The following is a 12,867-nucleotide window of genomic DNA, read 5'->3' as shown; positions in this document are numbered from 1 at the left end:
CTCATGTTTTCTTCCTAACTCCCAGGACCACCAGAATCTTAGCAGTTCACTTGTTTACCGTCTCCAACATCAGAATAACTACCCATGAGGAATGGCTGCTGGGGACAGCACGTGGCCCAATGCGAGACACACAGCAGTTGCTTATTAAACACTAACTGAACAAATATTAATACAAGCACCAATTCCACAAAAATTAGAAACTAAAAGGACTTTCATAGCTTCTGAGCAAAGTAACTTCACCTGAAGAGTAGAGAAGGATCGAGGACTACGGAAACGGATACAGACAGCACTCCACAGGGAAGGGCAAACATGAGTGCTCGACATTCCCTGACAGTTGTCTACTAGTTTCTGTTTTGTTGTTTCATAAGCAGAGCTCAAATCCCGGACTCACAGACTGGATGGTTGCTCAACACCAGGAATGCATTTTAAACAGGGAGGCTCGTACCCCCAAGTCCTCCAGCGCAACACGCGTGGCTACTCTCTTGTTTTGTGGCATCTTTCGGGGAAGACACTCTGTGACCTGAGTCTCAGGGACAGCGGTAGGCAGCAGGACCTCAGCCCCGGCCTACAGTGCCGTCTGACTGTGCAGCAGTATGCTAACGAGCGCTGGGCTCCGTTTTATCCACACTGTGAGGAGTCTTCTATCACTCATTTAAAATATAATGCCAACATAAAAGAAGTCCAAGCCCCCAAATGGAAAGCAGCTCTCTGGTTGAGCATGGTGGCACAGTCACAGCTCAAATGGGGGCTCCGAACCCAGACCAAGAAAACACAAAGAGAGAAGCATATTAGCCAGTTTAATTTATTTAAGAATCTTACAAAAAAAGAAAAAAAAAAACACCAAAAAACAAAACCCACAATAACAACAAAAAACTAAATACAGAATTTGTTATGCTTCATGGTTGATCGTTTCTTACTCGCAAGGGTAAACCTCACTAAATGCAGCCAATACATTTTTATTGCATGAAACCCAATTTTTAAAGTTACACATCAAAATAGTCGTAACAATCATTTCTGGACACTTGGTACTGTATCACCACGGAAGGCAGAATGAAGCAGTGCGGTATCATCAGAACAGTGTGTACCCTTCATACACTGACGGACATTCAAAATAGAGTAGCAATATAAAAAGAGAGATTTAAAAAAAGAGAACGAAATAAAAACAACCAAAAGAGTTTACATCCACCTTTGTTTCAAATTGTCTTTGGATTCCATCATATGTTGTCTCAAGATGCACCATGTCAGGTTAGGAGAGGAGGAAGATCTATACCTACGTAGAAAAGTATCCTTTGCTCAGCGGAGGTAGAACCTGGCCAAAGTTTTATTGCAGAGATACAGGGTACCTCTTCCCACCCCTCATGGTTGATGGAAGATACAAGTGGTTATTGAAAAATAATATCAGTAGTTTGCAAATTCAGTATAAACCAGGAACAGGATGATTTTTTCTGATGGTGGTGAGACTGCAATGTGCTACGGAGAAAAAAAGCTCTCTGCCCCCTAAAGTGGAAGTCAGAAAGAAGGCTCAAGCTTCTTTATCCTCTTCAGTGCCACAAATACTGTCAAAGCAAGAAGGGCCCTCAGGGTGGGAGGGCAGGTGGAAAAGCCGTGAGTGCTCATTAAGGGGCCTGTGGATTGACCTTGAGCCCCCAGGAAGCCTGAATTGCAAGTATCAAAAAGAACCGACCTTCCCAGGCTGCGTCCCTTGCTCGACTCTGCACTAGAGGGGTAGTCTTAGCTTAACCGTGTCCTGCCACCTCGCTGCAGCTGGGATGGCTGCTGCTGCAAACTGCAGTTCAACTACTCCCCGGGCGCCAGAGAAGGAAAGCTGGGCAGGGTGGGTGTGAACAGGGATTCACTCTGGAGCTAATCTCTGACCGGCCCTATTTCATGACCAATTAGGTTCCCCAGATTTATCTAAATACAGACAACTTTTAAATTTTCAACAAGTCTACTAAGTTCAATAGTAACAAATGAAATGTGTACAGGAATGAAAGGCTCAAGAAATGCTCACGGCAATCTTTCCTGAAAGTTCTGAGGAACATTTTCCTAAAGGTATAAATCTGTAAAGAAAAACTCAACATTTGCCTCCCCGGTGATAATCACCACGGTTTTCCCGAGCCACCTCCGGGTCTTCCCAACTGACAACACTAATCGTTAAGAATGCCTTAATCCAGCTCAGCTCCTAGGTTTATGGCTGATCCTGTCAAGATAAATCCACCAGTACCCTGGTGGGGAGAGCAGCTCAGGGATACTAATAGCCAGTCCTTCTATGGTTAACTGCCTGTTTTACCCTCAGCACAGAATCAACCCATGAGCTGGAGGCTCCTGGAAGCCTCCACAGCAGTTGTGTTGCTCTCTTTTGGAAGACAATTGTTCCTTAAAGTACATTCTCTAATGTTACTTGTCAATATGGACACCAGCATGTACCAGGCCTCTCTCCCTACCTGCTATAAATATCCTTAACAGATGAGAGTAGAAGCAGATTATCTGTGCTCATTGCAAAGTAAATTTCTGATTATTATTTGTAGGTTAAAAGTATAGGCCCAACTTCTTAAAGAAACATAGAAAATTTGCAGCAGCAGCAGGCCATAAATCACTGTTAAGATCTGCAAGATTTTCCTCTCAGCTGGAGAGTCACACAGGTGAAGGATTTGGTGCAGGCCTGAAAAATTGCAAGGGTAGGAACAAGTCGGGTTTACTGAAGAGCTAAGTTTGATCCCAAATGCACTGAAGAAGTTAGAGGAGCTTAACCAAGTCTTGGGAAGAAATTTTTTGATGTGAAAACATCACGCTCACTATAGCTTCCAAAGAGCAACATAAATGAGCATAACTAGTCATATAATGACAGTATCAGAAATTGCACTCAAGTACATTCTCCCCAATACAATGCATTGCACACAGTAAAAATTTGTAATACTACTGCAAAACACAATCAGGCATGTTGAAAAATATTAACACAAAACAGACATAGGAATTCTATAGTAAAGATGCAAAACTGAATTCTAAAATATATGAACAAATTCAACTAAGAAGTTTTTCATACTTTTCTTCATTAAAAAAAAAAAATTATAAGATGCCCCGTATGGGAAGTCAAGAAAAGAATAAATAGGATTGAAAGGAGGAGGGAAAAGGGAAAAACAAGCGGGTAGGATCCCAATTTACAAGAAATATTTACATTCAGAATTCAAAAGAACTCAACATCTCTATATATACACATTTATGTACATATATATAAGTACAGCATACAATTAGAAGGTGGGTTTTGGGTTTCACCTCAAGTACTCAGAAGAAGATTACTAGCTAGCTTGAGTTGCAGGTATCTAGATGCATTTCCTTCACTAATATGCCCTTAAAAAAGACACTGCATTTGTATTAGACAATTGGCATCCCATGAGGAATTTTTACAAATGGTTTTTGTTCGCAGCTGTAGCCACGACACAGACTGCTTGCTGAATTCCAGCAGCAAAGTGTGCACAGTGCGTGTGCATGGGTATGGTGTGAGCTGGGGAGACCCCAGACACAGGAAGGGGAGTCAACAAATGCCCATCATCACAGTGGTTGCCTTTGTCACCAGGACGCCCGAACTGACCAAACATCTACTAACCGGATCCCAGCCTCACAGCAACTGTTATGTAGCACCATTCTTAGAAACGATCAAATATCACTCAGGTACATTTTTAAAATGAGAGTATTTAGATAAAGACCTTTCTCTGAATATCTTATCAAGAAAAGAACCCAGGGGAAAAATACTTTTCCTCTGCTCCTACTTTCATAAACTGAGATGCAACAATCATTTCTAATCTATTGCTTTTTTCCCTCATGCTAAACTGGAAAATGGAGGGAGTAGAGGAAAAGGCTCCCATTATTGTAAATGCTGTCCTGGTACCCTTTCCTGTCATGCCTGTTAGACATTGTTCTAATAGCATCACATGGAGATTAGCAAATAAATGCCCAAGGGCTATAGCCGGAAAATAGTGCCTCTAAAATATTATATTCTCCTGGAGTTTGGTAATCTAGAACTTTTTTACCTTTATAGATGAAGCAAAATAAAACTAAAAAGTTTATTTTTGCAACTCAAAAAGGTTTCTGAAGTGCTAATTAATGGGATTGGAATAAATATACATATACATACACACACTACATTGCTTTGGATGCAGATTCTTGCTAACATATACAGATGTAAAGAAAAGATACTGAAGAGTGTATCTGTAATTTAGCAGCAAAAAGGGAAAACTGCTTAAGATATTTACTTTTTGATCAAGTTGTGTTTAAAGAAATACTTTGTTAATACTTTTAGGAATTCACATCATTGATACATATCTGGATAGTCCCTTAAACTTAAGTGCAGATAGAGACGGTGTGGTATGGAGGTTGCTAAATTGGGGGAACACTAATTCCCCCTGAGATCCCATTCGAGCAGCTCTGGACTCGGGAAGTGGTTTTCAGTACAATCAACACTGTAAACTCTGAAAACACTAACATGATTTACAATCAAGTCTTTGTGCTCAGAGCCATATTGCTAAAAAGGGAGAAAAGGCATTGCAGAGGCCAAATGGACTCACATTGGGTTCAACAAGGCCCCTGGGTTCAGACGTGGCATTCAGATCCTGAAACACATGGACCTGTTTTACAGAAGCTCCCTGTTGTTAAGACTTGATTTATTTTGACAAAGGGGGACCTCGAATGCTGGGTTTCCCCATGTTGGCCAACCTGAACTTACTGACTTGGATAAGGGCACAGTGTAAAGGTCATCTGTTCACCTCCAGAGGGAAGTGCAGCAGACTCAGTGCTCACATGCACACAAACCATGATGGGCATGGGCATGTGGCACCTCAGCTCTCCATCCATTTACACTGGTTGCCTTTTTGAGGTCTACTTCGTGAGTTTTCAGAGGCCTTATTTCTGGACCTTATTTTTAAAAAGCAAAAGGAAGTTGTTCTACAAAGAACAGAACATATATATGCCCCTTTGTATCAAGACAGCTATCCCAAGAGCAAACATATTATGAACTATGGAGGTCAACTAACTGCATGCTAAAGAATGCTCATACTGATGCTGTTGGGAAAAAACTACAACCTGCTAACAGATGCCCTCTTACACAGAAGAAGGAAATTAGGCCAACAGCCTATGAGAGTCTATCTGCCCCAACCCTGCCATTTTGTCTCACTGGAGGGAGCGGGTTTGTTATGCTTCCCTTCCCAGCCTCATTTCACCACAGTATGTCGATGGAAGCTGACTGGGCTACTGGTTTAAAAATAGAACTAACTGGGAAGTGTTGCTGCAGGTGGGACAATTCCGCTCTTGGCTGCCAGTTGGGTCTAGCGGCCGTAATAAGGGACATTAGTTGATATTCATATGGATCACTGCCTGAGATACAAAGACTAGACTGAGGATAAAAGTTGCATCCACTGGGCAAAATATGCCAAAGAAGAGAAATTATTCTCAATTTGTTCTTTTAGGCATCAAGAATAAATAAATCCAAAGAAAGAAAACTTAGGGTAAACTTAACATAATCAAACTCAGGCTTAAAGAAACACAAGAGGATGAAAGTACTAGCTTTCCATCACTTAACGTACATCTCACTCGATTCTGCAAGGAGTTTAAAAAGTAACAAAGGAGAACAATTCAACTTGAGTAACGCTCAAAAGTACTACCACTTTACCCCTTCCTCAACACCATCTCAGTTTTGAGGGGTAAGTTTTAAGCCAAAATATAAGGCTACCTGGAATGCTGAGCAACACGCAAGTTCTGCAGAATCCCCATCACAGACTACTTCTGAAGGTGGTGAGGGCCTAAACAAGAGTCCACTTCTGGTTAGTATAATAACTTTTTATTTGACATCTACAAGACTGTGGTTATCTTGCAGCTTTTGACCAGGTTTATACAATCTCAATTTTTCAATAGTGCAACCTGTGCAAGCAAAAAAAAGGAAAGAAAAAAAAAGGAAACAAAAAGACCAATTGTCCCCTCACTTGTTTTTATAAACATCTATTATAGGCAAAACAAAACTTACCCATATTATAGATAAGTGTCTATTCACATTTGTACATTACCATTTTTAACAGCTTGAGATAAACTCTACAATGTCTTACAACACATTAAACAATATTCAAGTTACTGGGTAACAACAATAACAACAGGAAATAAACATACAGCAGAAGCCTCAAGTGTTTCCTCATTGTCTAATTTACAACTCAAGTACGGTTTCCTTTTTTATAAGTGACAAAGCAAATTAAGATAATGAAGTAAAAAAAAGATTGCTTGCAAGATGGAAGCCAATTTGTACTTCTTTCTAAAACTAGCTTTAAGTTAAGGAAAATGTAATTTTAAGAAAAGCAGGCTTGTAGCCATTTTGCAGCACATTAGGAATACTATTAATACATTAAAATTAACTTTTAAGAGTTTTATCATAAAAAAAAAAGTATGTCCTCATTACCTTGACAAGAAACCTGGGGCACAGAGAATGGGGAGGTGGGGGGGAAAGGGATTTGCAGGGTTAGAAGCAATACCCAGGTATAAACACTAGAAAAATGCAATAACCAATGCTGTACATCTACAAATGTTTCTCTCCGTTACTTGACTTCTGTGTTAATCTTGTTTACGCATGCTTTCAAAGACATGCACTGTCAGAACAAGAACTAGAAAAGAACCTGAATGCATGATATTGCAACCTTTCATTTCATGCTTTAATAAACTTATTATTTAATACGTTGGAAAAAGAAATCAATATATATTTGCTATATTTATAGACTCAAAACACATGCATCCGGGGATAACTCCCACAGCAATGGCATGGATGTACTGCATTAACCCTGAGCACTGTATAACATAAAGTAAAGCCAGTTTGGGAAGTTCCAAGCATTTTTAAACCAAGTGTGGTTCGTAGCCTTTAAGAAACTCACAAACAAACAAACAGACTGACACACACGCACGCGCACATACCCCTCTGCTCACCCAAAGTGAAAGCATGTGGGAAGTACCATGGGAAAAGCAAAAGGAAAGACATGTGGACCACCATCGGCACCGCTGATTTTCAGTTTTGCTATCTATTCCAGGTTTGTCCTTATTCCCAAAAAAATTAACTAGAGAGAGCACAACTGAAAAAAATTATAATTCTTTGGAAACTGTCCCTGATTTTTATGCAAATGATATGCTTCAACAGCATTTCAGATACATCCATGTTGAAACCTGTCTGTTCTTATGCGTTGCTTAAGTTGGCGATGCTCTGGGGGTGACGCTGCTGCCAGAGCTGTTTCTGTTGGACCGCAAGCTGTTGAGACTGGTCTGAAGTTGACAGGAGATTTACAAGAGGAGACACACAATTTGCAGGAATGATCAAACCTGCAATTAGAAACAAGAATTTATAAAGGTGGCGTCCAGGAGAAACCAGACCGTATTTTACAGCTTCACAGCAAATTCTAAGGAGGCATAATATTAAGTGTAATGAACAAGACTCCACACAAAAACTAAATGAATATCTAATAACTAAAATAGCCCCTTAGTAAGTAACCCAATTCCTCAGCAGCGTTACCCACAAATACCTGAGCATATGCATGTGTCTAGTGTAACACCATCTTCTTGGTGGAGGAACAGAAGGTCAAGTATGGTACCTTTCTATCTACAATCTTTGCAGCTCCACAAACCTATGTGAACACCACCTTCTTTGGCATGCACCACTGTACCAAAAAGACTACAGAATAGTGGTTGCAAATTCAAATGCTTACTAAAGCAGGTAACTTCTAAGTGGGCAGAGTGTGGATGTTAGCAAACCGGGAGAGTCTATGCCCTGAGTACGGGAACTCTAACTCCTCCTGTGTGGGACTAGGGGCTCAACGTTCCAGAGAAGCTGCTGTGGTTTTTTAAAAGACGACGAAAATCCAGGCTTTTGATTTTATGTTGGCAACTAATTCAAATGAAAACTTGAAATAACAAAAAACACCTGAGGGTCAAAAAAATGTTCATGGACTGACTTTGGCCCACAGGCTGCCAATCAGCAATCTATGATACAGAGGAAGGCTGTTGCAAAGGAAACAAAGACAAAGCAATAGGGAAAGTGCAGTAACTGGATGGATGCCCATGAAGCCTGTAATGAGGTGAATGGTGGGAACAGCTAGCCTGGTTTGCCATTGCTCCCTGCAGGACTCCAGTCCATCCTCTGTGCACAATGGCTTTGAGTTCCATAGTCTCAATCTGGCTCAATGAATGTACAATGTAGACTTTTATATATTCTACCAGGTAGAGAATCCTGGGCAAGAGGCCGAGCTTGGTCCTCACATCAGGGAGCCTGCACAGAGAGCACGGTGAGGAAGGGGAGCAAGAGGAGCTGGGAGCAGCGTAAAACAGACGACCACGTCAGATGCAGCCAGAATCAACGACGTCCATTCAAAGGCTTACCTTCTGTTTGACCGCTTCAGAACAAGTCAAGTAAGCTCCACCCCACTACTGGAATAGATGCTGAGATTCTAAGATGTTAGAAGCAAAATAAGAAGGAAACAGAATCTGATTTTTCCCCACAGCTCAAAGCAAAAAAAATTACTCACCTACAATCCGCTGTCCATCCTCTGTTCTTAGCCGAACTATCTGCATTTTCACGTTTGTGCCACTGACAGATGCTAGAACACCCTCAACTTTTGTCCAGACACTCAGTACTGAGCCACATAATACATAATAGGTGCGGCAACGAAGACCTATTTCACAAACTAATCCCAAGCTTGCTTTTTTGCAATTGCCACGCCTAGGATAGATGGGGGGAAAACATATATATAAAATATACGTATACATGTACACACATACACACACACAAAAGGCTTACAAAGTCTGCCCAAATTTCAAATGGAAAATGTCTAGCATCATTGCCTTTACTGACAGTTTCTTAGATTACAATCCTTTTGACATATTGGATTATCCTTTCCCATTAAAGGTATCATTACTGATTTTTAAAATTACAGTTATTTCTGGGGCCTGACTCCCTATAAAAGGGCTGACTTACTGGTTTTGATAGCCATTTAAGCATTTGCCATTTTAACATCCATTAGTTTACTGTAGGAATGCCAGCTTATAAAATAATCCTGCCAGTTATTCCTATACTATTAAACCACCAATAAATAAATAATTTTTTTTTTTTTTTAATTTTTTTCCCCCCCAAAGCCCCAGTAGATAGTTGTATGTCACAGTTGCACATCCTTCTGGTTGCTGTATGTGGGACTCGGCCTCAGCATGGCGGGAGAAGCAGTGCGTCGGTGCGCGCCCGGGATCCGAACCCGGGCCGCCAGCAGCAGAGCTCGCGCACTTAACCGCTAAGCCACGGGGCCGGCCCCCAATAAACAAATAAATCTGATAGGTGGGAAAGGCCTCAGCAAACAAAAAAATTAAACCATACATAAATTTTTCAAAAACTGCGAAAAAGGAAGACATATCAAAATTTTATGGTTAAGATTATTTTCACAATTCATCAATAAAAACATCTTTCTAGTATTAATTCAAGATGTATTTAATGCACTGTAATAAAAGGCACTTTTTGCTAAAACTCAAAGCAAATATTTTAGAGAACTTTCGTAGGTTAACTTTTAAAATATTTTATCTTAAAGGCTTTTCCTAATTTCCAACAGTACTAATTTACTCTCAAAATGCAAACAGAAAGCATTGCTCACATCAAAGCAAACTGATCTACCTAAGTGTGTTTAAAAAAAAAACCTAGCTAAAATTCATCTATATCCTACATCCCTTTTCATAAAGTGAGTCATATACTCCATTATCTATTTAATGGGTAAGAAAACATTGAAGAGAATTAAGATTTGTAAAGTATGAAAATACCCTGTACGAGGTCCTGAGATGAACACCGTAAGGGGTATTATACAACGACTTAAAAGAACACACCTCCGGCTAGCCTAGTAGCACAGAAGGATTAGCTCGAGGGCTCAACAACATATAGTTTTCTGGTGCTGTCAGCTACCTGAGGCGTCTCTGCAGTTTCCTAGAAATTCCCTAGCCTTAAAAATAAAACTGAGGGGCCGGCCCAGTGGCGCAAGCGGTTAAGTGCGCACACTCTGCTGCGGCGGCCCAGGGTTCACCAGTTTGGATCCCGGGCGCGCACCGACGCACTGCTTGTCAACCCATGATGTGGCAGCGTCCCATATAAAGTGGAGGAAGATGGGCATGGATGTTAGCCCAGGGCCAGTCTTCCTCAGCAAAAAGAGGAGGATTGGCAGATGTTAGCTCAGGGCCGATCCTCCTCACAAAAATAAAATAAAATAAAATAAAATAAAAAATAAAACTGACTTGGGGCACTGGCACAGCTGTTTTTAAAAAAAAGAGAGGAAGGGAAGGAAGAGAGAAGAAGAGAGAAAAAGTAAGTCTTAACACTAAGAATGATAGTTAAGTCCATGCTGCCAGACAACAGTTGGTTGGAAGTAAAAAACATCAGTGAAGAGCAAAGGGGACACCTAAACAGTGTGTGGTCCACACACATCCAACAAGTACTTATGATTAAAAGAATGACACATAACAATAATCTGTTCACATACTTATAGGTTCACATAGCTAAAGAGTGAAGGAGTGTTTAAATTAAATCTTGATCACACTTTGGAATAGATGATGAGAAACATGAAGACACTAACCAATAAGCATGAGTACAAGTATCTGCAGATGAATTATACTGATCTAACCAATGGACCAGGGCATCATCAGACACTACCTGTGAAAATAAGACAGAAATGCCGTTGAAACAGTATTGTTTTAAACAAATTGGTTGCCTAATCTTGTCTCTAAAGCTAACAAAATCATTTCTATCAGAAAAGCTGGTCCTTGCTACTGGTTGTAGCTGAACACCATTCATAAAGTTCTGTCATTAGGTTCATCCTATGTAATAAATTTGTCAAATATCTAGCTTATTTATAATTGTTTTCAAGTAAAAATGGCTAGGAAGAATAATAATATAAGGTAATATTAATAATAAAATAATAATTAAAAGCAATGTTAGGAAAAACAGCCATTTACTGTCTTTCTAGAAATCACTGCAAAAGATAAACATAGTTCACAATAAAACCAAGAGTTGGTGGGAAGGAATTTCAGTCTTGCACATCTTCCCTTTATTTAAAAAATTCTAATTTTTGTATTTAGCACTGGAAACTTCCTTTTCTGACAATACAAGCTGTTCCAAATAGTCAAACTGCCAAGTTTCTCAATGGTTGAAGCATTAAGACTAGACTATTAATGTGTCAAAACCAGGTAAATTTGTTTCTGAAAATAATTTTCTAGTAATCAAATAGGAAAAATTGGCAAAATAATTTTATATATAGACACAAAGCTCTCCTAAGCATAGTTTCAATATTGTTATAAAACAAGTAGTCTATATAGCATAATGTACAAATAAAAAAGTACCTTCTTATATTTCTTTTTTAGATCAGCATAAATTTCTAATTTGAGCTGTTTCCCAGTATTTGGTCTATAAACTAAGAAAAGCTTCTTTTTAGGGTTCACTTCTTTAACTAAGATAGCAGTTTTCTTGTTGTTTCTTATCTATTAAAAAAAGAGAGAAAATATAAATATTCAATACTGCGCACATTAAGACACACTTGTTTTTTGTACCATCACATCAGCAAATACCCTTTGAAAGACTGTACTGCCAAGTAAGTACCTGAATACGTAACTGCAAGGATGACAATTGCGTGTGGAACCAAGTTTAACAAAGTCTCACCAAAAGGAAAGCTACTGGACCTCACTTCTGAGGCAGGCTGAAGACATAGGCAGAAAACTGGAATAAGCTTTAAAGCACAAATGTCCAGTGGAGACAATTTCGCTTGTTCTAGTCCATGTACCTGGACTCACAGCCCAAAGAGTCTCAGAGATCCGCGAGGCAGGAACCTAGGGAATAGGCACGAAGGGTCTTCACAGGAAAATCCTTTTACCTCTACTGTACGTTTAGAATTTTTCATAATAGAAAAAACATTGCTCTCCTTCAAGTTATAATGAAATATAACCTCCAACAAAAATGAATAATCACCCACAGTCCTCTGAATTCACCTAATCCATCAGTGCTACTAAACCTGCGGTTGGCGTAAGGGTGAAATGGCTATCACAGGACAAAGGGATCTGTAAAAAGAAAAGCTACGACAAGAGAAAGCCAAAATGTGGAACAAATAATACATAAATATGTATGAAGAAGTGAAAGAAAAGGATACATTCAACAAACGATGGAACTTAAATATATATTTAAAATTTATTTTAAGTTGGACTTATGAAAGAAATCCTGAGAAGAAGAAATTATAAAAAGCCCCATTTAACTCAAGGAAAAATAAGATTGGAAAATTAATATCTCCTTTAAAGAATGGTGAATAATTTCTAAGCAATAATCTCCAGAACAAAACTGAAGGAAAAAGAAAAGTTTCAAAGAAAAGACATTTTCCCAGCTCCTCTATAATATAAATCGTTTGCTGAGCTACTTTTTATGTTAAGATAATTCCGGGGCCGGCCCGGTGGCATAGTGGTTAAGTTTGTGTGCTCCACTTCAGCAGCCCAGGGTTCACGGGTTCAGATCCCGGGCCCGGACCTATGTATCGCTCATCAAGCCATGCTGTGGCAGGCGTCCCACATAGAAAATAGAGAAAGATGTGCACAGGTGTTAGCTCAGGGCCAATCTTCTTCAGGAAAAGGAGGAGGACTGGCAACAGAGGTTAGCTCAGGGCTAATCTTCCTCACCAAAGGAAAAAAAAAAAGGTAATTCTTACACCTATAAAAGACAAAGACTTAATATTTCACTTTTCTCTTCAAGGATATTAAAGATCCTTTGTCTTTTACTTGCTCAAATGATTTGAACATTGTTTATATAATTACTGCAAAGTCTACAAAACAATGGTTACAGTAAAAATT

At 39.5% G+C, this 12,867-nt stretch overlaps 1 protein-coding gene across 4 annotated transcripts in view; it reads right to left on the bottom strand.

The window, feature by feature from the left end:
- Window positions 1-786: 786 nt before the first annotated feature.
- Window positions 787-12,867, bottom strand: part of SBNO1 (strawberry notch homolog 1) — a 59,583-nt gene continuing 47,502 nt past the window's right edge. For all 4 annotated transcript variants that reach the window (XM_058531271.1, XM_058531270.1, XM_058531273.1 and 1 more), the window contains 4 exons: window positions 11,380-11,517; window positions 10,617-10,693; window positions 8,541-8,734; window positions 787-7,341 (listed from right to left, as the gene is read on the bottom strand). In XM_058531271.1, coding sequence (XP_058387254.1) covers window positions 7,199-7,341; window positions 8,541-8,734; window positions 10,617-10,693; window positions 11,380-11,517 — 552 coding nt within the window. In that variant the 3' untranslated portion in view covers window positions 787-7,198. The remainder of the gene's footprint in view (window positions 7,342-8,540; window positions 8,735-10,616; window positions 10,694-11,379; window positions 11,518-12,867) is intronic.

Source organism: Diceros bicornis, chromosome 35 (assembly GCF_020826845.1).
Source record: "Diceros bicornis minor isolate mBicDic1 chromosome 35, mDicBic1.mat.cur, whole genome shotgun sequence".
Classification (NCBI taxonomy): Eukaryota; Metazoa; Chordata; class Mammalia; order Perissodactyla; family Rhinocerotidae; genus Diceros; species Diceros bicornis.
Note: the sequence above shows the minus strand (reverse complement) of the source record. Positions and strands in the feature narration are given on the sequence as shown.